The sequence below is a fragment of the Apostichopus japonicus genome, chromosome 12 (assembly GCF_037975245.1).
Source record: "Apostichopus japonicus isolate 1M-3 chromosome 12, ASM3797524v1, whole genome shotgun sequence".
NCBI lineage: Eukaryota > Metazoa > Echinodermata > Holothuroidea > Aspidochirotida > Stichopodidae > Apostichopus > Apostichopus japonicus.
In genome coordinates, this window is record NC_092572.1 from 25,063,241 (window position 1) to 25,088,679 (window position 25,439).

The 25,439-nt window shown below is 33.6% G+C and overlaps 1 protein-coding gene across 6 annotated transcripts; it reads right to left on the minus strand.

The window, feature by feature from the left end:
- Nucleotides 1-1,380: 1,380 nt before the first annotated feature.
- Nucleotides 1,381-25,439, minus strand: LOC139977812 (uncharacterized). Of its 6 annotated transcripts, XM_071987469.1 has the most exons (20): nucleotides 25,279-25,439; nucleotides 24,532-24,616; nucleotides 23,726-23,985; nucleotides 22,861-22,907; nucleotides 22,794-22,827; nucleotides 19,899-20,024; nucleotides 15,282-15,407; nucleotides 14,706-14,828; nucleotides 12,053-12,166; nucleotides 11,498-11,590; nucleotides 11,291-11,339; nucleotides 9,140-9,201; nucleotides 8,671-8,701; nucleotides 7,709-7,749; nucleotides 6,766-6,796; nucleotides 5,140-5,454; nucleotides 4,668-4,897; nucleotides 3,939-4,061; nucleotides 3,072-3,218; nucleotides 1,381-2,900 (listed from the first exon to the last, which is right to left on the minus strand). In XM_071987469.1, the coding sequence occupies exons 3-20, from the start codon at nucleotides 23,795-23,797 to the stop codon at nucleotides 2,886-2,888; spliced, it is 1,779 nt and encodes a 592-aa protein (XP_071843570.1). In that variant the 5' UTR covers nucleotides 23,798-23,985; nucleotides 24,532-24,616; nucleotides 25,279-25,439; the 3' UTR covers nucleotides 1,381-2,885. The 6 variants fall into 6 exon arrangements, with proteins under 6 accessions (XP_071843570.1, XP_071843572.1, XP_071843566.1 ...); XM_071987471.1 differs by lacking the exon at nucleotides 19,899-20,024 and having other exon boundaries at nucleotides 1,383-2,900; nucleotides 25,279-25,438; XM_071987465.1 differs by having other exon boundaries at nucleotides 1,384-2,900; nucleotides 22,794-22,907; nucleotides 25,279-25,438.

Here is a 25,439-nt window from a genome sequence, read left to right on the forward strand (position 1 = left end):
AAGGCAGTAATATTACATGAAGAAGAAATCAAAATTCTTCATAAACTACGGGCATTTACATGAAGCAAAGAAAAAGTACATAGTGAATTATCAAGTAAATTACCAATAGTTAAATCACTTACGTCTGAATATAAATTTGAATTGAGATTGATGAGTAAAATATTATTATCATCATGTGAAAGGTTTAGCTCCTCCTCACAAAAAGGATTATTTAATAAGGAAGAGCTACATATATTTATATGGGATCTCTGAAAATTGTTCTTGATTGTATTAGAGTATCTGGTTGGGGGTTTTGCAATATATGGGACTATAATTTTCTAGTCATGTTGTTTATCTAAAAGTGACGGCAAAATATACTGTGAAATGGCAAATAATACAGGTCTGTTATTTCTTTGAATATTAATAACCTTTTTGATTATTACAAAAGGACATTAATCATTAAGTCTATGAGAAGTACATGAAATATGTCATATAGAAAGTACATGAACTATGTTATATAGACTATACAAAATACGATTTGACCTATGCTGGTCTATAGCCTGTTCCACGCTATTCAACCACATGCCTTGTGTTGTTTTGATAAATATATGGGGTTATTTCAGTTTAGTCGGATCACTTTTGCTGCATTGACCAGGAATCTGAATCGTTTGGCTGTTTTACCAGGATTCCAAGTCATATGATTTTATGAGAGCCATAATGTGTTGAAGTGATTTCGTCGGCAAATAATGCGAAGAGCAAAACGAAAAGCAAATAACCTTTGCTGTCTCAGTGGTTTGAACGAGCGACGTTCACTTATGTCCCTGAAGCTGTAAACATTACGATGCTTATTTTACTATATAAATTATTACTGTATACCTCTTGAACGAGCCCATGACAGACATTAAAGGTTTCGGATTTAATAAACAGCACACCTGCATAACTTTCAATTGGGAAATTTTAGGGAACACTAATGTTCCGTAGCTTTTAATGAGTAGGTCATCTCCTGTCTACCGAGGATTGTTTCTGTTCAACAGAGTTTGGATGTACTTATAGGACAAATGTAGCCGTGCCTTGATGTTTAGAGACCGACTGGCCATGTTTTCTAAAGTAGTTCATACTCACAGCTGAACGCTAACGTAATTTTATTTTGTAACTTGGTGCACTTGAAGAATCGCATTGCGAAAGATATTTAACTGTTTTTCTTCTTTGTCTACATCAACAGGATGTTTAAAAAATTCCTCATCTTCTTGACTAAAAAATCCTACTCTTCCGGTTAAGTTTCTGAATGTAAAATTGAAAGGAGCCTCGGGTGAAAAAGTCATGATGGGTTCCAGCCAGGACTTGAAGTGAGCATAATGTGACGTTGGGGTGTGCTCCGGCTCAATTAGTTTGGGCTCCGTTATTAAATATGTACAATGAACAACAGATAAAGAGAAACTCCAGACATAGATATAATTGTATAGAATATGAGCTTTATTGCTGGAGTGTATCTGAAGTACACTCTCTGAAGTCTGGAATCTTAGTCTTTTCTATATTAAAAAAACAACAGTATTTAAGTCATTTCAACTTCCTGTGAGGGGGCGATAACCTCTCTGTGACATAAACTCTTGGTCTTACTTATAATTACTAAGGCACATGGAGATGCAACAGGTTGTCATCTGTGGGTCAGCATGAATAGTTCGTGGAATTAAGACAAAGAGGGCTTCTACGAATATGATGTGGGTGTAGGGTGAATAAGTCATGAACAGGAAGTAAGTAGTTACTCTTAAGACAATGAGGCATGGAAGCAAGTGTTTGAAGTAATATGATGGGGATATAACTACATACTACATTACAATAATTAGACATGTAGGAGAATGGGGCTTTAAATTGCTTCACTGATTTACAGTCGGGGCATGAGCCTGTTTTGGCAGAGTCAACAGCAGTTGTAATTTTTTAAGAACATTTTGAAAACAATGTCTTTCCTGAAATTGCATTTACTTTACTTAGATTATCTATATAACTGCAATTAGTGAAATGAACGGAGAATCAAATTCAATAGCCTGCACCGTTTAATACAAAGGCTAAACTTGTTCAATTGATAATACTATATTTTAAAGAATATATACTCAAGAAAAAACTATTCATTACAATCTGGTATAGTCCGTAAGTGCTCATAACGAGAGCTCGTTGTAGCTACCTTGTTGGTAGATTCAGACAATTTGTAAGTGAATTATGCCCGAGTGGACGCTAATTTGACACACACAAGAAAACGGTATGTATCCCACTAGAGTGTATATTTAGGGGGATATAAAAATAGGAACAGAAACAAAAAATAACATACAATAACATAAAAAGTACATAAGCGTACATAAAAAGTACATTTTTACAAAACATTCTTTGGAATGGTTACCCGAAATCTGGATGTACCTCACGAAGCAAAATGATCTTACATTGAGAGGGTTGTATATTACAACTTCATGCCAATGTGAGATTTTTGAGTCATTACTATTGATACAGCAGTGTACAAAGGAAAAGTTTCAGAATGTAACTTTTGAAAAATTCCCAAAGAGAATAATAAACATTTCAGTATATTAACATCCCATTAGCGCTTTCGCTGGCATCGAATGGATCCATTACGATTAAGGCACAACTTGAATGTGTAATAGTACGAAGCTTTTGTAGAAAGATGTTGACATCTTCTAAAGGCGCAAACTGTATTTAAAGAATCAAAATGAAATCATATGTGTAATACAAAGAGAGACTAATCACTTCGGCTTCTACCGAACTATATATGTGATTACGTACACTCACAGGACACATTGCCATGAATATTCATTGCATTCAGCAACGAAATACGTTCTTCCATCACACTCACTCTGATTTGCCTTATCTTGCTGAATGGTTAAGTCTTCTACTTGTTTAGTTCATGAAGAAGAAATCTGCAAAAGATGAAAAAGAGCAGGCTCTTAATAGGATATAGCACTTGAAAGTTAACGGTAAGAATTAAGATATAATATTATTTCATTTCTCCAATTGACATTAGTGGTTTAAAAAGGGAAATATTTAAACAGCTATTAACTAAGAGCCATCAATGAAAGTATTTCACTCACCGGTGGACGGACAGATAAGGTAATTTCTCTTTTTCCTTGAGAAACAGTGAACATGCACAATGGGATACCTCTACAACTTCTGCTTTTCAAGAGGGGAAACTTACAACATATGTCTTTCGAAAGCTCAATATCCGAGAAAGGTATTTCCTAAAAGAATAAGAATATCGTTAGACTTTTGCAAAATGATTCCTTCTTTTGTTAACTTAATGAATAATTTTACCAATGGGAACACTCACTATTAGTTTCCAAACTACATTTTGGATGTTTAAGCGAACATTCTCGGTGAAAATGGATTTATGATTATCTACGTTATTATAAAATTACCATACCCTGTTGTTTGTTTATTTTATTTCTCTTTAAACTGGAATGACTAATCACACCTTCAGTGCAATTAAAACCTAGTTACACTCTTGCCAATAATAACACATAATAAATTTAAGATGTATTTAAAACATTAACAAGTAATTTATACGAGGACCGATTTTGCTAAATTTTATGCTACTTATATTAGAATGTACGTAGTGCTTAACATCACATCAAGCTTACAGCATTTATTTTTCGTATGAATTTATAGTTGCAAAGTGTTGTATATTCATTCAAATACTATTCCACAGCTGTATTGAATGTTTAGCTTACTTTAGACTTTCAAACATGCATTATGGTAGTATACATTATCTATATATGTAAATATATATTATAAAAAAGTCACTTAAAAAAATAATACAATGTACTGGAGTCTTTTTTCTGTTACGTTTAACACCAATGCAAATTTCCAACTTTTGCGTCCCGCTTTATGTGGCTAGAGTCTTATATCGAAATACAAAATGTGTGTTGTATCTAGTAGTCAATACATAGTTTAAAACGTACTTGTGGGCTCGATGGTGGTTGATTGTTCCAGAATTTGGGTACAGTCTTTTTCAAAACTATACTCAATGGCTGTTTTTTCTCTTTTTTGAAAAGAAAATATTTCTTCTCAATTGGTTCCATTCCCTGCAAGAAATTTCAAAAATATAATATAATAGAAAATAAAAACAGAAACACATATTGCAGGTTTTTGGAGTTCCGTCGCTGTGTTTTATAGATTCATTGAACAAGGAAATAGGAAAGGGACTAACAAAATGGTTGATATTGTTTCAATAATTTTATTCCACAATTAAAATGATCGCATAACAAGATTAGATATACTGGGTTCTAGTGCTTTCACATTAAGGCCCATGCACCTACCATTGATATGACAATTTGGTCCATCGCCAGTATAATTGTACCAGGTATCAAGTCAAATCAACCTAAGATTTTCGAGAGTTCATGTTGAAGAGTTGATTTTAGGCCAAAATCTTAATGTGTCCCATCTCTATTGAATAATCATTCATAAAAAATAACACTGGTGTAATTGTACGAAATTGTACTCAAACGGAAATTTTGATATTTTTCGATTACAGCCTTAGGCGTCTTATGACTTGATAACATATGTTCCTGGAGCCATCTGCATAGTACCCGGAACACAATCATTTCATCAAACTTGTTAGTGATTAAAGTGATTACAGATATATTAGTAGCATGAAAGTACTAAAAATGCTTTAAAGAAGTTGTGCATACGTTTGTAAACCCAGGTAGATCAAGATAATACCCGATGGTGAACACTGATCTGTTATCTTTTGGAGTTATTGTCGGAACTGTTGCAAAAACTTGTATTTTCTTTGCTTCGACTATTTGATCATCAATTTCGACTTTAATCCAACAAAACGAGCTGGTGTATATTGTACAAACATCGTCCTCAAGTTGGTATTTATGCTCCGTTGATTTCTCCCAGTGTGGTTGACAATTTTCTTTGTTGAAAAAGAGAAAGAACATGAGAAAATAGAAGTAAAATGGGTTCAAAGGGCATCCAACCTATCCAGTTAACAAAATGGGAGCACAAACAAACGATATGATACGTTATTGTGTAATGTTGTAAGAATACGTAATAAGCTGGAAACAGAAATGTTGCATGGATATGCTAATATTTCCAGTAACGCAAATTTATAATAAATTCGGGTAAGTGAAACAAAATGAAGCAGTAACAACAAACCTTCGTGGTGAGAAATGTATATCTCAACCTCATGTTTCTCTCTTTTTGCTATCTGCAGGCAATGTGGTATTTGAACTTTTGCCGGTTTATCAAGCTTCAAGTTATTTGGTAAAAGTTCTATTATCGAGAAAGAGTTGCTTGCAAATGATTTGCTTTCTTCCAGCCATGTCTCCGGGGGTACAATCCTTACAGTAATATCTTCTTGTTGTATTATTGCTTTTGGCGGAATGTTAATACTGCATTTCGTGCCGGGAATTTCTAACTCGCCACCTTCAGTACCAATGTTAGCAGCCACTACTAGGTTGAAATAGTTACCTTATACAAACATAAGAAAATATTGTGTAGTGTTATTTACACGACTTCCTTTTAACAAAACATCGATAATTGTAGTTGTTGTTACTTTAAAAATTAAGGACAATGTAAATCTTGATTTTTGCCTACAATAAACAAAAGTTGGAAATAAAGAATATCCGCAACCGAACACTCAATGGGAAATAAACACATTAGAAAGAGCAACAAAGATTTTGCCAGAACGGGAATTCCATCCCTCGAGTTTCAGGATTAAGAAACAATTCAGTGTAATTGAGTTGGCAATTACTCAGAGTAGGTGGTCGTCTTGATAACGCTGACTTGGCAAATGCCGTCGAGCACCCAGTTATCTTTCCTCCTAAAGGGGAAGTGACTTCGCTCATTATCAGACATGATCATGAGTCTGTAGGTCATTAGTGGTTTGGCCATGACTCTAAATGCGATTCGGCAGAAGTTTTGGCTCTTGAATGGTCGAAAGGCAGTGAAAGGCGCACTGAGTAAGTGCGTATTTTGTAGTAAGATATTCGCGTTACCAAATCATCAGATTATGGCGTCATTACCGGCGGAAAGAGTATCTATGAACAAACCTCCGTTCAGTTTTGTCGGAGTCGACTATTTTGGGCCGTTCGAAGTGAGAAGAGGTCGGAAAACGGTAAAGAAATATGGTTGTATTTTAACTTTTGCCTGTCGTCAAGGGCTGTTCATTTAGAAGCTTCTGAATCACTTGACGCTGATACCTTTCTTAATGCGTTCAGACGCTTTGTAGTTAGACAAGGTCAGCCTTAGCAAATGTTTAGCGATAATGGGTTAAATTTCATGGCTGGCGAGAAAGAGCTTAGAGATGCCTTTAAAGCAAAGAATCGGTATGATGTCGAGGCCTCAATCCACGACAAAGGTTGTGAGTGGCACTTCAACCCACCCACGGCGAGCCACTTCGGTGGAGCGTGGGAAAGGCTAAACAGGTCTGTCAGACGAATACTTCGCGGCGTCCTGACACAGCAAACGGTCACGGACGAAGTCCTGACCACTGTATTTGAAGAAGTTGAGTCTATTCTCAACTCCAGACCAATCACTGACTTATCATTCGATCCGAGAGATGAGGAGCCTCTAACTCCTAACCACTTGCTATTGTTGAAACAAGGACCCGATATTCCAGTTAGTCAAGGGACCTCTTATTGGCATAAGATGACGATGGGTCCTTTTTTAGCCGGGATTTGTTGTTGTTATCTATTTTAACCTCATTTCCTATCACGTATTTGAAATGAAAACTACTACAAATTAGCCAAGTATACTCTTTATGCTATGAAACTTGCATACCTATGTTTATTGATGTCGACAACTGGTCCTCCTGTCAAGAAATAAAACAAAATTTATCTACAATCGAATTTAAATCTCAATTATATCAAAAAATGACAGCATCAAGAAACGTTTGTAAATTCATTCAAGAAAGGTTTGGCTTGTAGTTCTACGTTACACGGATATCTTTGTCTACAATAACAACAAATTCAAAGAAGTAATTGCTAATATATGTACACATATATTTATATATATATATATATATATATATATATATATATATATATATATATATATATATATATATAAAGTGATTGGAAGTAAAACAGCCAATGTTTGGTTTTTGCAGAGCTTTCGAGCAAAACTAGCTCTTCTTCAGTGCATGATCACCGAAAGTGACAAGGACTAATCACTTACTTAATTCAATTATTGTATCTCACTCGAGATCCAGCCTTTCTCTAAATGCAGCATAGTTGTATATATATATATATTTATATATATATGTATATATATATATATATATATATATATATATATATATATATATATTTATATATATATATTTATTTATATATATATATATATTATTAGAGAAAACCAGAGAAAAATATATATGTATATGTTAATATATATATAGATATATGTATCTATGATATATATATATATATATATATATGTATCTATGATATATATATATATATGTATATATATATATATGTGTGTAAATATATACATATACATATATATATATATATATATTTATATATATATATATTTACATATATATATATTATTATTAGAGAAAACCAGAGAAAATATATATGTATATGTTAATATATATATAAAGATATATGTATCTATGATATATATATGTATATATATATATATAAATATATATATATATATTAATATATATATATCAAGTTACTGCTTATACAAACACCGTTGTCCTTCAATGTTGTACCTTTGTTAGAAACGAACGAATTGTGTCTGTATGGCGATCATCTGTGAAAGTAAATAGCTATATAAATTTATACTGGAGAATTCCTTCCGATATTATCATAATGCAAAAAAATGTATTCTGTTTATATCCTTCCTTGCAAATGAAAACTTATTACTTGATTTGTAATAAGTGGCAATTTTATCAACCTTTCCATCTAGAGATATATAGCTTACAACTAGGGATCAATGAATTACCTCACAGGCTAAGAAATCATAGAAGACGAAGATCGATTCCCAATCCTACATTGGCGCTTATGGAACTAATACTGTCCTTATTTGGAACGATTTGTTTCGATTTCGATTTATTCGATTTGTTTAAAGTAAAATGTAGACGTTATCACATTTTCCAAGTATTAAAGTCTCAATACGTGTTTGCTTATGAATTTCGGAAAATAAACTTCGGAATAAAGCAGACGCAGATTCTGTTTCTTATTAAATGCACTCTGGCCAGGTGGGTTTAATTGAGAAAAATTGTCGATATCGAAATTCCTTATGTTGTCCTTATTGCGCGAACGATTTACCGTAAATTCACTGCACTGCCCATATCAACATGTTCACCACACAAATGTAACCTTTATATACTCGTACCGTCAGCCACGAAAGCCTAACGGTCGTAAACAAAACAGAGAGATTCGATTGGCGCATGCTATGTTGGGTTAGGCGTGCAAATTTTTGATTCAAAATTTTATTCAGCTCAAAATGTTTAACGACATATAACAGAATAAAACTAATAAATATAAATATTACAAAGAACGGTGTCATTTTCACTGATCTTTTAGGGCAGTAAGCTGGAAAGATCGAAGTTTAAATTTGGCAAACACACATGATACCTTAAAACATGAATCGGTTTATATTTTCTGCTGGGTCTAGCCGACATGTATTTTTATAAGATAGGATAAGGGTTATGTATAAAATGAACAGTACCTTGTTCTGACGATTTTGAACCAGTACTCATCTATGAAAAGATAAAAAGAAACAAGTCATACGATGTGATGCTATTATATATTACGCAACTGAAATAAAGTGAAATAGAAATTAACATCATATAGGCTCCCACATGCAGTGCTATACCGGTTTCAGTTCTTACGCGACAAGCATTGCAGCAACAATGCACAATGCGATTCCTATGTAAACATGCTATTTTTTTGCGGCTTTCTATGTGCTGGTATTGAATCCTTCATTGAAAGACTATGTATAACTCCTTAACTTGTTAAATTGTTAACAATTTGCAATAGCTAGTGATGTATAAATTGCTTTTCTGTATGATACCCTATCACCATAGCGCATTTCTCACAGAAATCATAACTTGCAACATTCTTATACGAAATATTTAAGCATTTCACAACATACGAAAAGATGTCTTCGTTATAAAATGTGTCATTTAGCACCTTACCCCTGAGTCTTTGGATTTCATGGTGTCAAAGTTTCCTCGTCGAATGGTGTCCCCGTCTGTAGCTGTAGATACACACACAAACATATATTTATATATATATATATATATATATATATATATATATATATATATATATATATATATATATATATATATAAATATATATATATATATATAAATATATATATATATATAAATATATATATATATATGTATATATATAAATATATATGTATATATATATATATATATATATATATATATATATATATATATATATATATATATATATATATATATGCTAAGCTAAATACCAATAAGGTCTAGTTTCTTCTTAAAGATCAACACAGAAGACATATATATTCACATTTCTATATATATATATATATATATATATATACAACTTGTATAAATTAGCTTAGCATATATATATATATATATATATATATATATATATATATATATATGCTAAGCGAAATACCAATAAGGTCTAGTTTCTTCCATTTCATTAGTACAACTGAAGAAGAGCCGTGTAAACGCTCGAAATATTTTGTCACCTATTTAAAGTTGGAAATGAAAGTATCATTTTTTTCCATTTTAATCTTGTGGATATATATTTATATATATTTACATATATATGCACATATATACAGTGGAATTACGATCTTCCTTACCGGTTTCGAACCTCTGGACATACAATCAGCGTCCATAGCCTAGTGGTTAGGGTGTCCGCGTACAGAGCGGGAGGCCCGTGGTTCGAATCCCGGTGGAGGCTGAAAGTTTTTTCACTGTTCTTGATTTTCCAACTCATTACGATTTTCATTTATATATATTTATTTGCCTTTGTCGTTTACCTCCATTGCATTAACATAAAGTCTGTTCAAAGTATCTCTTTCGAGATCCGGCTTTAGGAATCACAAATGATTTTCGAGTTGGATAGCATCATGTTTGATCTCTAGAGTAGGGCAAAATATGTCACCAAAAACAGAACTAGTATTGTTCGATATAGGTGACAAACGCCTACAGTGGAATTACGATCTTCCTTACCGGTTTCGAACCTCTGGACATACAATCAGCGTCCATAGCCTAGTGGTTAGGGTGTCCGCGTACAGAGCGGGAGGCCCGTGGTTCGAATCCCGGTGGAGGCTGAAAGTTTTTTCACTGTTCTTGATTTTCCAACTCATTACGATTTTCATTTATATATATATATATAGATATATATATATAATAATAATAATAATAATAAATGCATTTAAATAGCGCTAATTTTGTACAAAACATTCAAAAGGGCTTAACAAGGAAAAAGCCAACCAGTCAGATCAATCAGAATAAGCAAGCTTAAACAGATATGTTTTTAACTTTATCTTGAAAGCATCTAGGGTCAGGGAGTCGATACGCATCAATTCCACCGGAAGTGAATTCCACAACCGAGGTCCTTTGTAGGCAAAAGCCCTATTGCCTAATGTATTATGATTGATACAAGGAACATGCAGTGTGATTCGAGAATGTGAGCGCAAAGAGTAACAACTAGACTTCACCGAGATCATATCACAAAAATACTTAGGTGCAAGACCTTTTAAACATTTAAATACTTGCAAGATTAGTTTAAATTTAATGCGCTGCTGTACAGGTAACCAATGAAGAGATTGTAAAGTAAAAGTAATATGAAAAAAATAGGAAGAGCGTAAATCAAACGAGCCGCTCCATTAAGTACCATTTGAACTCTACGAAGCTTATAATCAGGTAAACCAATCAAGAGTGCATTACAGTAGTCGATGTGACTAATTACAAAAGCATTAATAAGAGTTTTAGTACAGTCCTCATCCAGGAATTTTCTGATCTGACGAATATTATAGAGTCCATGGTATGCCCTTGAGCAAACCATATATATATATATATATATATATATATATATATATATATATGTATATATATATATATATATATATATATATATATATATATATATATATATATGTATATGTATATATGTATTTTTTTCACTGTTCTTGTTTTTCCAACTCATTACGATTTTTATTTATATATATATATATATATATATATATATATATATATATATATTTATATATATATATATATATATACATATATATATATATATATATATATATATATAGATCTTTATCTTACCTATTGTCGAATTTTCTTCGGGATCCGTATTTGACATTCCAGGATCAGTCTACAGGAAGCAGACAGAATGGGGAAAACAAGACGATTAGGTTGCTTTAATTTCTACATTCAGCTAATTTCTACATTATAATGACTTCGCCCTTATTGCAAATAAAGTTGGTATTACAACGGAGATGACAAACGATGTTATTTAGGTCTATATCTCACCTGATTGTATCCGATGAAGGTTCGCTTCAAGGATGTTAAATTCTCGATATTTTTTTTTAAGCTATCGAAATTACTTTCAAAATTCTGCAACACCTGAAACAAGGAAAATATTTTAATAACTTGAGGCTGAACGAATATTCTGATTGTCGGAAGAAATCATCGATATGCATGAAATCATTTGTTTGATTTATGTGACATTGCATATCAACAGTCGTTTCCACGTTTAGTGATTGACGATCATATCGGTACTTTTGCTGAAGTTTGAAGAGATGAGAAATGGTATGCTAACGAGCAGAATAAATCAATGCCCTAATAATTCGCTACAGTTAAAACTGTGGTTGACTCCACATTGTGATTGCAATTAGTGCTACTTCCTCTGTTAAATACGGTTAACATGCCATGTAAGAATAACTAAAAAAATCGAAATGCTAGAAAAATTGGAAAACGAAATTGTGTCGTAAAGTTAAATAGATGGACAAAATTGCAAACTTTGAAACAACGTTAGTTTGTAGAGTATAAACAAATACCACTAATTGCATTCATGAATTAATTTACCTCTTTCATAGTCTTCTGTTTATCCGTGACCCACATATGCTCCTCGAAGATTTTCCTCTTGTATTCTTTGTCTTCGGATTTCATCTTATCTATGGTTTCTTCTAGTATTTTTATCTTTGAATTAAGAAGCAATTCGCCAAAATCAGATTTAGCTGATGATATTAACATAGTTGTGGTCTTTAAACTTAATATTCATAGTACCCCTAACGCATTAAATTATTCTTTATAGAGTTTTTGTTGCCAGAGTTACGTATTTGATGCTTTTCCATTACGTTTCCTTTTATTTACAATTCCCTTTATTCATGAAGGCATCTTGTACATTGAGGTAAACATCCCAAAGAATAATACTTCTTAGGGAAGACTAATTACGGTTTAAATAAAATCAATAAAATTGTACAGTTCACCATATAAACCCCAAACGAACCGAAAAGTGAGCGTATTGAGCGTATAGAATTGGAAATGAAATGAAACTACCAGAATTCGCACCTTGGTCTTCCTCCATATACTTGAAATAATGCTTAGATACTGATAAAGAAATCTTGAAGCTATGTCAAAAAAATTCTTAACATCCAAAGGATTTAAAAATAAATTTGCAACATCAAATAACAAATTAGATATCGTTGCCAACGCAAACATTTTGGGTTATATTTTAATCAAGTGGTATAAATTAGACGTTCAACAAGACATCCAATATAATTCATTTGCATGACGATGTACTTTTGTGAATATTTATTATAAAAAAAGTACTTCGATAGTCAAAGCAAATGATTTCCTCTTTCTGTATTCAGGTACATATTTCGTTACTTGTTCATGTTCTTTAAGTTAAGTGAGAGTGGAAAGTATAAGTACTGCTGTTTCATTATATCTAAGCGGCCGCCTTATTTAATCTTTTTACAATTCAGGTACAAAGATCATTCACTGTATAAACGTCTTTTCCCCTTATTTTCCAATCTAAGCTTTGCGTCATTATTGTCATTTATCATGAGATATTTTAAAGTCCCCGTTTGTTCTTAATAAGTTATTACTTATGTGCTTGCTTTGACTTTAGCAACAAAAACAGCTAGTGAAAGCACGAAATAAAATAATTTTCCATTCCAATATTACATCACCGTTTATTCCTAACCATTTCCCGGTGAATGTCAGAACTGTTGATAGAACTGAATCAGTATGTCCGTGCAAAGTGATCTTTGTTAGAAATGAATACCACAATTTCAATCATATCATGAATTTGCATATAAAATTGTTCTCTTTTGGCTTTATGAATTATGAATAATGAAATGTTAATGATTTGTTATCAGGGGGACTAGGATTTCGAATAAGGGGGGGGGGGGAGAGGTCGCTCTGTGGGACGGACACGATCACTATCAGCCAGTAGCGTAGCAAGGACAAATTTGCCAACTATGTCTTCCAGGTTGCTGGAAATGGCACTCATTTGTATTAGTTGCTTTTAAAATTCTTTATTTTGAGATCTCATGCTTCAGAGAGAAAAAAAGAAGAGTAAAGTAGAAAAATGTTATTCGTTAAAATCACTTTGTACAGGAAGAATATGATTTCACTTTAGGTTTGATGTTTTACACAGGTATAATTGAAGATATTCATATTTTGATAAGTAATTCACGTGATGTGTATAAAAATCTATGACAGGTAGTGTTGGGTAGGCCCAAATGCGTGTGAATTGCAACTAGAGGTTGTACTTGTTGGTTATAATTGTTACGTCAATAACCAGATATAAAATCACGCTAGGGCATGTATGGTAGCCGTTGCCTGTATATACTGAGGGGAAGCCATATGGGAATTTAGGTGTAAATTAATTGTTGGGTTTTGTGTTGTTGTTATTTGCTTCACATGCCAAAAAAAGGTTCCTGGCGGGGGCCCCCAATAAGCTGAATGGGTAGGTCGTTTAGGGAACTGGGGCAACGACCATCGTTAGTGTGTTCAAAAAGGCCTTGATATGTGGTTAAAGAAGTAAAAACAAATGACGATAACGGGAAGGCATGCGCCGAAGGTGCGAGATATATAGGGGGTTCGAGGTAATTCTCCCCCCCCCCCTCCGGAAATTTTTCTCGTACATAAGGCATTACGATTATTGTCCAAATATTGAGGGGATAGGCGAAAGATATTCATCCCCTCCAAATCATGTGGGGGAATAGAAAATGATGGTTAATTAAGGGTGCTTGGATGCAAAATGGTGAAATAGATTGCAAATTTAAACGTTGAATGTGAGCAAAAAATTTGAAAAAATTCTAAATCACAGAATATGTTTCGGAAAGGCACAAACAAGTCAGTGTGAATTTCAATAACTGTATAAATGTTACGTGGATACGAACGTAAATATATATATACATTTATACATCGGGTGAATCTGGTCACGGCAGCCTATACTGCTCGCGAAGCCCTGTAAAATGTAGGTGTTCATGTTGAGTGTGAGTTAATGTCAGTGTAAGATAACTACTTAATGCCAATTAAATACACCTCACCCATCCCTCCCAAAAAAGATCTACCGCTTAACGTATTACCCTTATTTTGTTTCTATAATGAAAACACGATTTATTTATTAAAAGGAGGAGGGCCGGGGCAGGGCCGCCCCCTGGATCCGCTCTTGTTTACTTGATTCATAACATTATAATACCCGAGCATTTATAAACGTTAATACCTTTCTAATAGCTTCTTGATAACTCTGGCTCGTTTGGTATCCTACGAGCTCTTCCTCAAGTTTTGTCTTCTGCGACTTCAGTTCCTGCAGTTTATCTCTTATTTCTTGAAGTTCCTTTGTTTTCTGCAATAGAGAAATATAGAAAATTCCGATAATAGTAATAAAAAGGTAAGATCGGATTAAAACGCGAAATACTAGTAAATCATACACAATATGAGGACTAACGACTTAAATTACTGTGGTAAAGTTTCATTGCAGGAGGTATGAAAAAAATTCCGATAACGATAACGATTACGATTACGATTACGATTATCACCTCATGCTTTAGTAATTAGTTTTGTATATTTGTTCTACACAATGCTAAACAATCATCAATAATATACTCGAAGATACCAAGTTCGTGTTTTTTATGCAAATATCAAAGTAGTTTGAAGTTTACTGAAAAAAATAATATCAGAAAATGTTAACGTGAAATGGACGTTTCGAAGAATGCATAAAACTTAAAATCTAACAAAACGTTCTTAATAACGCCAAATAGAATCAATATCATTAATTTACATAATTGAATGAAGATACCTTGTCTAAGCTTTCTTTGTACTCGTTTCCCTTTTCTTGCTCCCTTGAAAGTTTTTTCTCAAGTTCTTTCTTCTGCGACTTCAGTTCATGCAGTTCATTTGTTAGTTCTTGAAATTCCGTAGTTTTCTTTGAAAGAGTAATCAATCATCAGTTACTAGACTCATTTGATAATCTTACACATTGTTCCATGTCGTGAGAGTATTTTAAGTATTATATTACAATATTATTGCAAAGATATTATAGCTAATATTCTATGAATGATTTCACTTCCGACGCTGGGCATAATGTTATATATTCAAGAATATACTGTACCATGGCAAAGAATTCACTTAGACTTTGCAGAAATTAATGGACAGCAATTCTTTTTACTGGTTGAGTCACTCTAAATGGCTGGAAGTTTTACTACAACTTAAGCTACTATTTTTTCGGTTACAAACCGTTTTTCTGACTCCATATGCAAGTGGTAACCGATAACGGACCACAGTTTATTACTGAAGAGTTTAAAATTTTCCTTAGAAATAACTCTATTGTATACACTTAGACTCCGCCCTATCACCCTTCTAGCAACGGCCTGGCGAAAAAACATGTTCAGACATTTAAGAGAATGTTTAAGAAATCCGAGAGAATGTTTTTCAGCTTGCAGCATAAGGTTTCTCATACTCTGTTTCAGTATAGGAACATTCCACATACAACGTCTGGCAAGACTCCAGCAAAGCTCTTTCTAAAAAGTGCTCCCCGAACTCAAATTTTATTTGTTTAAACCGTCACTAAAACGGTCAGTATAGAACGACGTCAGACTAAATTTAAGTTTTATCATGATGGCTGTAACCCGGGAATAAGGTCCTATGATCTCTATCAGCCAGTAAGAGTAAGACGTCTGAGAGGGGGAAAGAGACGTAAATACCTGGAACAATTGTGGGGGTGAAGGGTCCACTCACATATGTGGTAATAAAACCGGGTAGGTACGTACATGCGCATCATCTAAGGCATGACAATACGCACTGTAATACGGAGACCTGGTTACGGATCATCCACATCGGAATATCCGGGTTGCAGCTAGTGCAAACTATCCTGCGGTGACACAGTCGTCTACATGGAGTCTCGATCGCTAGATACCCAAGTGAACCCTTACCAAATGATTCCACTATGATACCCCAACCAGTGTGTCTAGTGTTCTACATCAAATACTGAGGAAGGTGAATCCCATATGTCCACACCAGTAGCACCTAAGTCATAAACTGAGCTTAGTAGTCCAAGAGGGTCAGGTGTAATAAAAAAAATAGCTATAATAGAGTGGTTCGACCACCAAATTTCTTAATTTATGAATTGTCTAGTGCAAATCGGTGTTTCTGTAATGTTTGCATTCTTTTGTATTTTGGATATTGCTATTCTATGACTTTTCTGGTGCAATTGGTATTTCTGTAATGTTTGTATTGTTTGTAATAGATGCATTTTGATATAGTACTTTTGTATACTTTGTGATATTTCAGTGATAATTGAATGGCTTTCAATGTTGATGTGTGAATAATATTTTTTTGATGAAATTTAGAGATATTTTTTAGTTTAAGAATTTACTTAAACGAATATGGTGTTAGACATTGTAAGTGGTCATTTAGCAACAGGGTAGTAAAGTTATATATTCAAGAACATACTGTACCTTTAAATATATCTGTGTTAAGCTAATTACGTAGTAGAAAGTTCGTAACTCTGGCCTGATATGAAATACAGGAGACAGTTACACTCTTGCTCTCGACTAAGAAACTCGATTCCGGTACGTTTTTGATACCCAAGCCTTGGAACCTCCGGTAATTTCAGTTACCATTTCCAAGATAGAATACATAACATATTATAACAGTTTGCCATTTAAAAAATAGGATGTTTGAGTGACAAATTGATATATTTTTACCAACATAACTTCATCCCGTGACCTCCAATCTAAAATTCGTTTTAATCTATCAAGTCATGACTATTTTTTTGTCTTTGCTTTTTTGTTTAGCTTAAAGATGCCTAGTCGTCACGTAACCTGACTTAAAATTTTTCTGTGAGGTCAAAGTTTGGTACAGTGCCTTTCCCTGACGTCATTAAGCAATTTGCAACGTTCGCTTATGTTGCCTACAGCAGATCAACATTAGGGAAAGTACACAGTAAATAACACACTGTGTGGCAATATAGTTATGTCAACTATTATTTTACGAGTGAAAGTAGAGATCAAACATAATGATTCATCCTCTCAGAGGAATCCTAAAGAGAGGTGCCTTTGGTGACTCATTGAGTTCGGCCAATAAAAAAGGTAACGTTAGACCTAGAAGCAGAAAAAAAGGTAAGTTGAAGAGTAGTCGAAATCTCAGTGACAATGACTTCAGGCCACGGTTTCTTCAACACCATGCTATGCGAAACATCTTTTAGAATGCAACCTTATTTATTTCATGCCGAATTTGCTGGTAAGAGTTTTACTTTAACCATACATATAGTCTGACCTACTTAGATCACAATGTAAGACCCAATTCTAACTGTTAGGCCTATATCCTGGCCTATGACATGTAGGTCTGTAATATTTTAGCTATCGGCCAATTTCATGACTGTATTCGTTAAGAGTGTAAAACCTTTGGTCTCACTTAAGCTAGGTAGGTCTCTTCCAAAAACTCACTTTCTCATAGAATATAAAACGTTGCATAGTATTTCATCATTCTTATATAATTTATAAGCCTGAAACATAGTATGATAAGGTTGAAACTATTGTAGTTCCATGTTTGTTTGTTCCAGTCTTAAAAAATGATTAATTTCCGAGAAGATAGCTTTACACTTTAGATCACAAAATATAGTATTACAGTATTACAGTTGGTAACCTCTGGACTCATGAATCTCAAAAAGCTCAAGCACCTAATCTCTGAGCTTGCTGCTCATACACTGCATACAACTAAATCAACATAGGCCTTGATCATCTATATACATTTATACTATTTGATCTTTCAGCTTGATTGTTGCCCACCTATTTGCATTTTCCCATAATATGAATGGTTCTGATGGTAACATTTTAGTTGTACAAATATATATTCAGATGCTGTTTCCATTCGACTTTAAGTGATATGCCATCAAGGAAATTAACAGTGTTCAGTGTTTGGGTAGTTTAATAATTTCCTACCCTTAAACCTTATAGTACATCACTGATGAGATTAATATGTAAAGCAATATTAGCAATTTATTGTACTTATTACACTTACTATATCATGCTGTCATCATATTGCTAATGGTGTGAAGTTCATTGGTTGTATCAACCTGCTTATTATTGTTTCTCTTCCAGTAAGATTAATATGTAAAGAAATCATTATTATATTGATAATGTACTCTTTCCTTCACCTTTTTTTCTAGCTTAAAAAAGGAACAATCTTGTTCAACAAACATGATACCACTTGAAACATACTGTACCAACCTTTCATGAACAAACATGGATTGACGACAGGGGAACTTCCACAGTAATAACAAACACTAAGGATTGTCAAAAACAATAGGCCTATTGGAAACGTTTTATTTCCATCCTGTTTTCCTTGTTTAGATCGACATGACAAACTGCATTTTGATTGTGTGATATATCATCGAATTCATATCACTATAATATATATATTAGTGGTGCTAAAGACCAAAGGCCAATGATTTCATATATATATTCATTGAGAATGTATACGCCTGATGTAGGCCTTTAATGTGCCTGGATGTCTTGTTCTTGTTATGCACCTGATTTTGCTTTGCTAGTGAAAAAACATCTTTAGTAGTATACACAAGTGAACTGTCAGCTTGTGGTGTAGTCCCATGATTGATAAATGTAAATGCTATGAATTTAAAGATCCCAGCACTCAATAATTAATTATATTTCAGGGGTGTAGCTAGAATTTTATTTTCAGTGAGGTCAAATGGTTATCTAGTGTTACCTTTGAAATATTAATAAAATGCTGCTTGGTTTCTTCTTCTTTAGGTGGGGGTGGGTTTGATTCGGGTGGTGTAGGGGAATAATAGGGTTTGGGTCGGTTGGGGGATTAAGATGGGGTTGGTGGAAAATATGTGGCGGCCTAGGCCCCATTGTGCTCCATAAGTTGCTGGTATTGCTTTTCTTTGACAACTTTTATTGGCATTTTCAGTGGATACGCTCATTGCTAACATTAATCTGGATGCCTTAGCTACCTGGCTAGATAATAAGGGTTGAATTTGACAGCAGCTACTATTCTTTACAGTTATTAACTACATATTGGTGATCTGTCTACTTTTTCTAACTTATGATTGATTTCAGTATATATACATTATGATGAAACAATGCATGTATGCATATGAGTATGATACTTACATATATTGAATGATATATACGTTGTTTACAGCCCTTGTAAATTTGTATTACTTTATTGTAGGTTATATAGTGATGATGAATGCATAAACAGGCCTATCACAGATTTAACAAAATGATGGGCCTGTGAATATCTTTAATGAGTGGTGAGAAGTATTATATTGTTTGTAGGTGTTTACTTGCGACGCCTTGTACCCATCTGCAATTATCATAGTACATATACTTAAAAGAAAAGAAAATCTGAAATGTCAATATCATTAATTTACATAAATGAATGAAGATACCTTGTCTAAGCTTTCTTTGTACTCGTTTCCCTTTTCTTGCTCCCTTGAAAGTTTTTCCTCAAGTTCTGTCTTCTTCGACTTCAGTTCATGCAGTTCATTTGTTAGTTCTTGAAATTCCGTAGTTTTCTTTGAAAGAGTAATCAATCATCAGTTACCAGACTCATTTGATAATCTTACACATTGTTCCATGTCGTGAGAGTATTTTAAGTATTATATTACAATATTATTGCAAAGATATTATAACTAATATCCTATGAATGATTTCACTTCCGACGCTGGGCATGATGTTATATATTCAAGAATATACTGTACCATGGCAAAGAATTCACTTAGACTTTGCAGAAATTAGTTAGCTTTAGTTAGAGTGCTCCAAGTTGTCATTTTTGGATCTAGTTGTATCTAAACGTTATCCAGTAGTTCGATTACATTAAATAAACAGCTGCCTCTTTCCACATCTTTCTTTTTCATAACATGAAGTACCTCGTTTACATTCAACATTGGTTCTTTAAGCTTTATAAAATATCCACGAGGGGCAGGGCGATATAAGAATTGGCAGCATGTAAACATACAATGTCAAGAATGGAAAGTTGGTACAATGATATCTTTTAATGGATTATATTCATATAGGGGTTGGGCCGGATTTAACATCCAACATCCAACATTGAGAAAATGTGATTTATCCTCAACCATATAGGATAGTATGTAAAAATTACAATGCATATGATGTTTGATCATTGAAATGGCTGCAGTGTCAGTTTTTTATAGCAGTTGAATTAATATTTGGCAAAAGTATACCTTAGAGCTAATGAGTCCCTCGTTTTTGTTAAATGGAATGTATTCATATATTAATGGTTGAGTTGTACGTAATGTAAAAAGAAATTAGTTCTTGTCGAACGATATGGGATAGTAGGTTCATATTTGGTATACACAAGATGCTTGATCACTGAAATCATTTCAGTGCAGGTTATGTTACTTCCTAAATATTTTTATTTATACTCTATCAGAATTGGTAAAAAGTAGCTTGGAAACATGATATGTTGAGTTCATACTTGTCACAATGATACACCACCGCCCAGATGGGGTCGGTATTTTATTAAATGGACTGTATCCATATTAATGGTGGCGGACTTGATCTGAAAAAGGGAATTCCTTCTTAAACAGATTTGATAGACACTTCATATTTGGTATCGGAATGATGCTTGACCATTGTAGTGTATTTAATGCCAGTTCCTTTGGTTGGGCAAATATTCATGAGATATCAAAATCGTATGTGATGACTTCACGTCGTCACCATTCTAATGTTTTCTGATGATGACTTTTGTACAAATAAGCTGAAACAAAATTGGAAAGCCTACAAATATATGTGTTTGTACATGTTGATATCAAATTGGACACACATATATTAACTTTGACACTTCACTTTTATCGACATTTATAACGTTTGGCTCTCCGTACATTTGGAATGTATAGTTAACTGCTGGTAATATACTATTATTTGGAGTTTTCCCTAAACTGAACACTGAGCAGCAATATCTTCTGTGGATAAATGACTTCTACAAATGTACAGAAAACAAATACACTTCCAGCCAAACTGCCAATGTGGCATCACATACTTTGCTGCTGCTATGGAACTTCATGGACCTGTACAAAATATTGACAATACTTTCACAGCATTTTTAGAAACACTCATCTGCTGCAATGTGAATTTCACTTGAGTTATGAAGATATGATCTAAAACTGTAAAGAAAAACAAAGACACACACACAAACAGTGAATAACTCGTGGTGATGCCTTATAGCAGATAGCTGCTTAAATATACGTACTAATACATGTGTGGCCCCTATTGGGCGTTACTTCGATAATTGCCATTCGGACCCTGTTAATGTAGAGACATTTCATATCTTCAAAGTTGTTTTAACTTCATGAAACTTGCCATACAGGTCCAAATACAGCCATTTTTGTGAAAATGTTGGGTACTTTATTTTATTTGAATTTGAATTGTCATGATATGACATACCTTTTATGAAATATCGAATCCAACTATTCCATAAATACAGAATAACTATAACGATGACATACACATGCTGCATGTTTTTGCCCTACACTTCTTTTCTGTGCTTCACCCGTCCAATACGTTGCCATACACTGTCAGCATTATCATCCCCAAGGTTATTCATGAAGTCACAACTACTTAACAAAAAAATACCTGTTTTTGTTGTTTGTGTTGTTGTTTAAAACATATATTTAAGCTAGACGTGCACATAAGAAATACATTACAATGCCAGACCTTTCTGAAATCTATTTGATTCTCATGGCAAATGCTTGTGCATGTACTGTACAGGCTTACGCAAGGATTAAAGTAACTACAACTTGAACTGCAAACATTTGGTTATAGTATTTATCATCCTAATGATACATTTTACAGTTAAATACAATCATAGACGTTCTTAACTTAATCTTTATTCCATTAAGTCTACCTCCTTATAACTTAACCTCTCTAAGTAGGCCTTCATCAAACCTTCTTCACCGCGCTAATGAATTCAGTGTGTTTATTAACGTTTGTTCTCACTCTAATACTCTCAAGGACAGTGAACTACATATTCAGGTTTATTTTACATGTCTCGCAGCTTATTTCTGGCGTTTACCGTACTACTTGTAAATCTTTCCTCTACCATCAATACTTAGAACTTGTAATCCAGTAAATGTAAAGGTAATATTCATATGTTCTTAAGGAATCGAGAGATCGAATGTCATCGTTCACACATGTCATTACTTAAATATCGCGCCCCTTGATTAGTTATTATATATACATGCATTGTTAACAGTCTTACACTTAAATAAACTCAAAATCATCGCCTACACTACACAAATATGTTCTGATAAATAGTGTCTTACTTTAGTTGACGATATTTCTTCACGGACTGCTGCAGCCACGCCCTCGTGAATAGTCTCTTGGTCATTTTCATTGGGTTTTGTAATTCCCTGTAGTCTTCTTATTCTATCCTTGATCTGTATAAGAAGTTATGTATGAGAGACAATTACGGACAACCAGTGGCGGACTGGCCACACGGGCATTTGAGTAATGCCCGGTGGGCCGGTGGGCTGCGGAGCCAGGTAAAACTTATAGCCCATTTTCACAGTAGTAAATAGAATACAGACGGGCTGTATAGAATATATTTTTAACTGTTGGAAGCAGCTCATTAAATCACCATGTTAGTTAGTCTTTTAGTTCGTAACAAAAGAACGTGCTATTGGCAACCCGTCAGTGATAATGAATTTTTTTTAGTTTTTTTTTTCATTTTTTTTCAAGCATGTTGTCACGAAATGCTTGAAAAACTAAATAAAATCCAGTCTAAATCAAATATTTTTGTCTATATTTTGAGAAGTATATCACCATTTTTCATCTAGGCATTCCTTAACTTAAACAAAAATCGCAATAGACCCCTTTGACCCCTCCCCCAAGACGGCGATCACTATGTAAGTAACAAATCAATGAATAATAGGCCAGTCTAGATGAAAAGTACCCGGGCTGGTTTTAAAACCCATTCCGTCCCTGCTGACAACTACATATACCACAAAATGTAATGCAATACTAAAGCAATATATATTTTACCACGAGTTGAAATTGCCAACCGCAATTCCATAAAATATTCTACGGACGTGAACCTCAACTCTTTGACACTAAATTTTCTTTCCGAAATCATTTTGAAAACTTGCGAAGCTCTAAAGTTTTCAAATAAGTCGAATATACGAGCATAAAATGTCTGAGATTCCTTCACATACTCACATAATCTATCCCATGTATTTGTTTTTCCCCTTAAACTTACCGACAGTGAAGACGTTAGCACTTCCTCGTCTGAATTTCCCTCTGCCCGCAAACGTTCTTTTAATTCCGTCATTTTGTCCTCCAGTGTCGTGTTACGTTCTTCAACTGCCTTCAAATTTGTCACAACCACGTGTTTCAGTACCTAAACACGTGATTTTTCTTCACAAATTCCTTTTCTTGATCCAAATGCTATTTAAATTTCTTCTGTTTAATGTTGGTTTTCCTGCTCATAACCACTGGTACTTTTGTGCTTTCCATTAACTGCAAAAATTGGTAATAATAATGATGAAAATGAGATAACAAAATGGTTACAAAATGTGAGTGAGAAAAGCATCCGATTTCTCTTGATTTAAGTTATTCACATTGCGCATATCAGCATAATGTGAAGCTTCAATATTGTTTTGCATTATGTTTGCTTCAACACAAAACAAAACAATTTGAACTGTTCATTTTCATGTCTAATTTGTATATTCAACGAATTACTTCATATTCTGAACTTTATTTATATTTCATATATTAACGGATAAACTACAATAACTCCCTCTTAACTATTGCTTAAATTTGTCTCTAAAGTTGGTGCATCTTCCCTTTTCAGATACATCTTTTATGATACATTACAATTTCCTTTCTGAAATCGTTCGGACAGAAGAAAGTCTTGGCTATTAGTTCATATTACAAATCATTGGTAGCTATCATGGTAAGCACACTTCATGAACTGAAAATATCTTTAATAGTATGACTTTATAGCTGCATCAGTAATTAATTAGATGATTCTGAAAGATTCAATTCTAATATCATGGTACTTACAGGTGAGGCTTCCGTGTAAATTCATCCATTTTGTGATGACATAGGTAGAGGCACAGTAAAAAGGGATTTGCGAAGAATTCGAAATCTAGACCAATGAGAAATTTGAAACTATTGGGCTTTATACTTTTGAAAACCAAGGTTAAAAAGTGTATAGATGTTCTTTTTAAAACTATCAATATTATTGGCAAGTAATTGCTGCAGCCATGAACCTTAGATATACCAGATTGATTACAATAAACCTTGGACATATCTTAGATGTATCTGTGACTTTGATGTAGACATTAACCCCAGATGAATCCTAAGACTGCCATTCGACAAGCAAATGCTCATCATAAATGAAAGAAAGACTAATGTAACTGATGGATAACAATGATTGGGATTTGTGTGATAACGTATAGTTTATCACACAGAAGTCTCCACAGAGCAAGAAACAGTTATTTCCATTTTCTTTTTACCTTTACCTGTACATTGTTTCACGTATCGAAACTTCATTAATTTGACATTATTCACTATTTCTCCTCCTATCCAGCCATTCTTTAAAAGCTGGAACCGAATATTCTTAATTTTAATGCTAGTTCTCACCTCATTTGCTAATAAGTGGTTATTATTATATATGGTGGACCGATTACAGTTTGCTTTTTTCCTTAACTATAAGCTGTTACAGTATCCTTCGAACCCTTATTCTTCTATAGCATTATGTGATAAACTATGTAGAACACAAACGAGTTTGAGAAATATCATACTTACACCAGGAGCTTGTAGTTAGACAGCTGCAAAGAAACTTCGGACTCTAAAACTTTAAAACTATGAAAATGAATGATTTATAGAAAGTGACACCGATGTGAATCTCTTGTCACTTCAATCACAAGGTACATGCGAAGCTCGGTCAGACACACAAGGAACAATTT

Excerpts from the sequence above, each read along its gene's own strand:
- LOC139977812 (XM_071987465.1), bottom strand. The coding sequence starts at position 23,797 with ATGACGGAATTAAAAGAACGTTTGCGGGCAGAGGGAAATTCAGACGAG. Across the intron at positions 11,591-12,052 it reads AACAGAAGACTATGAAAGAG|GTGTTGCAGAATTTTGAAAG; the intron begins GTAAATTAATTC and ends TCCTTGTTTCAG. Across the intron at positions 3,219-3,938 it reads AACCACCATCGAGCCCACAA|GAAATACCTTTCTCGGATAT; the intron begins GTACGTTTTAAA and ends TTATTCTTTTAG.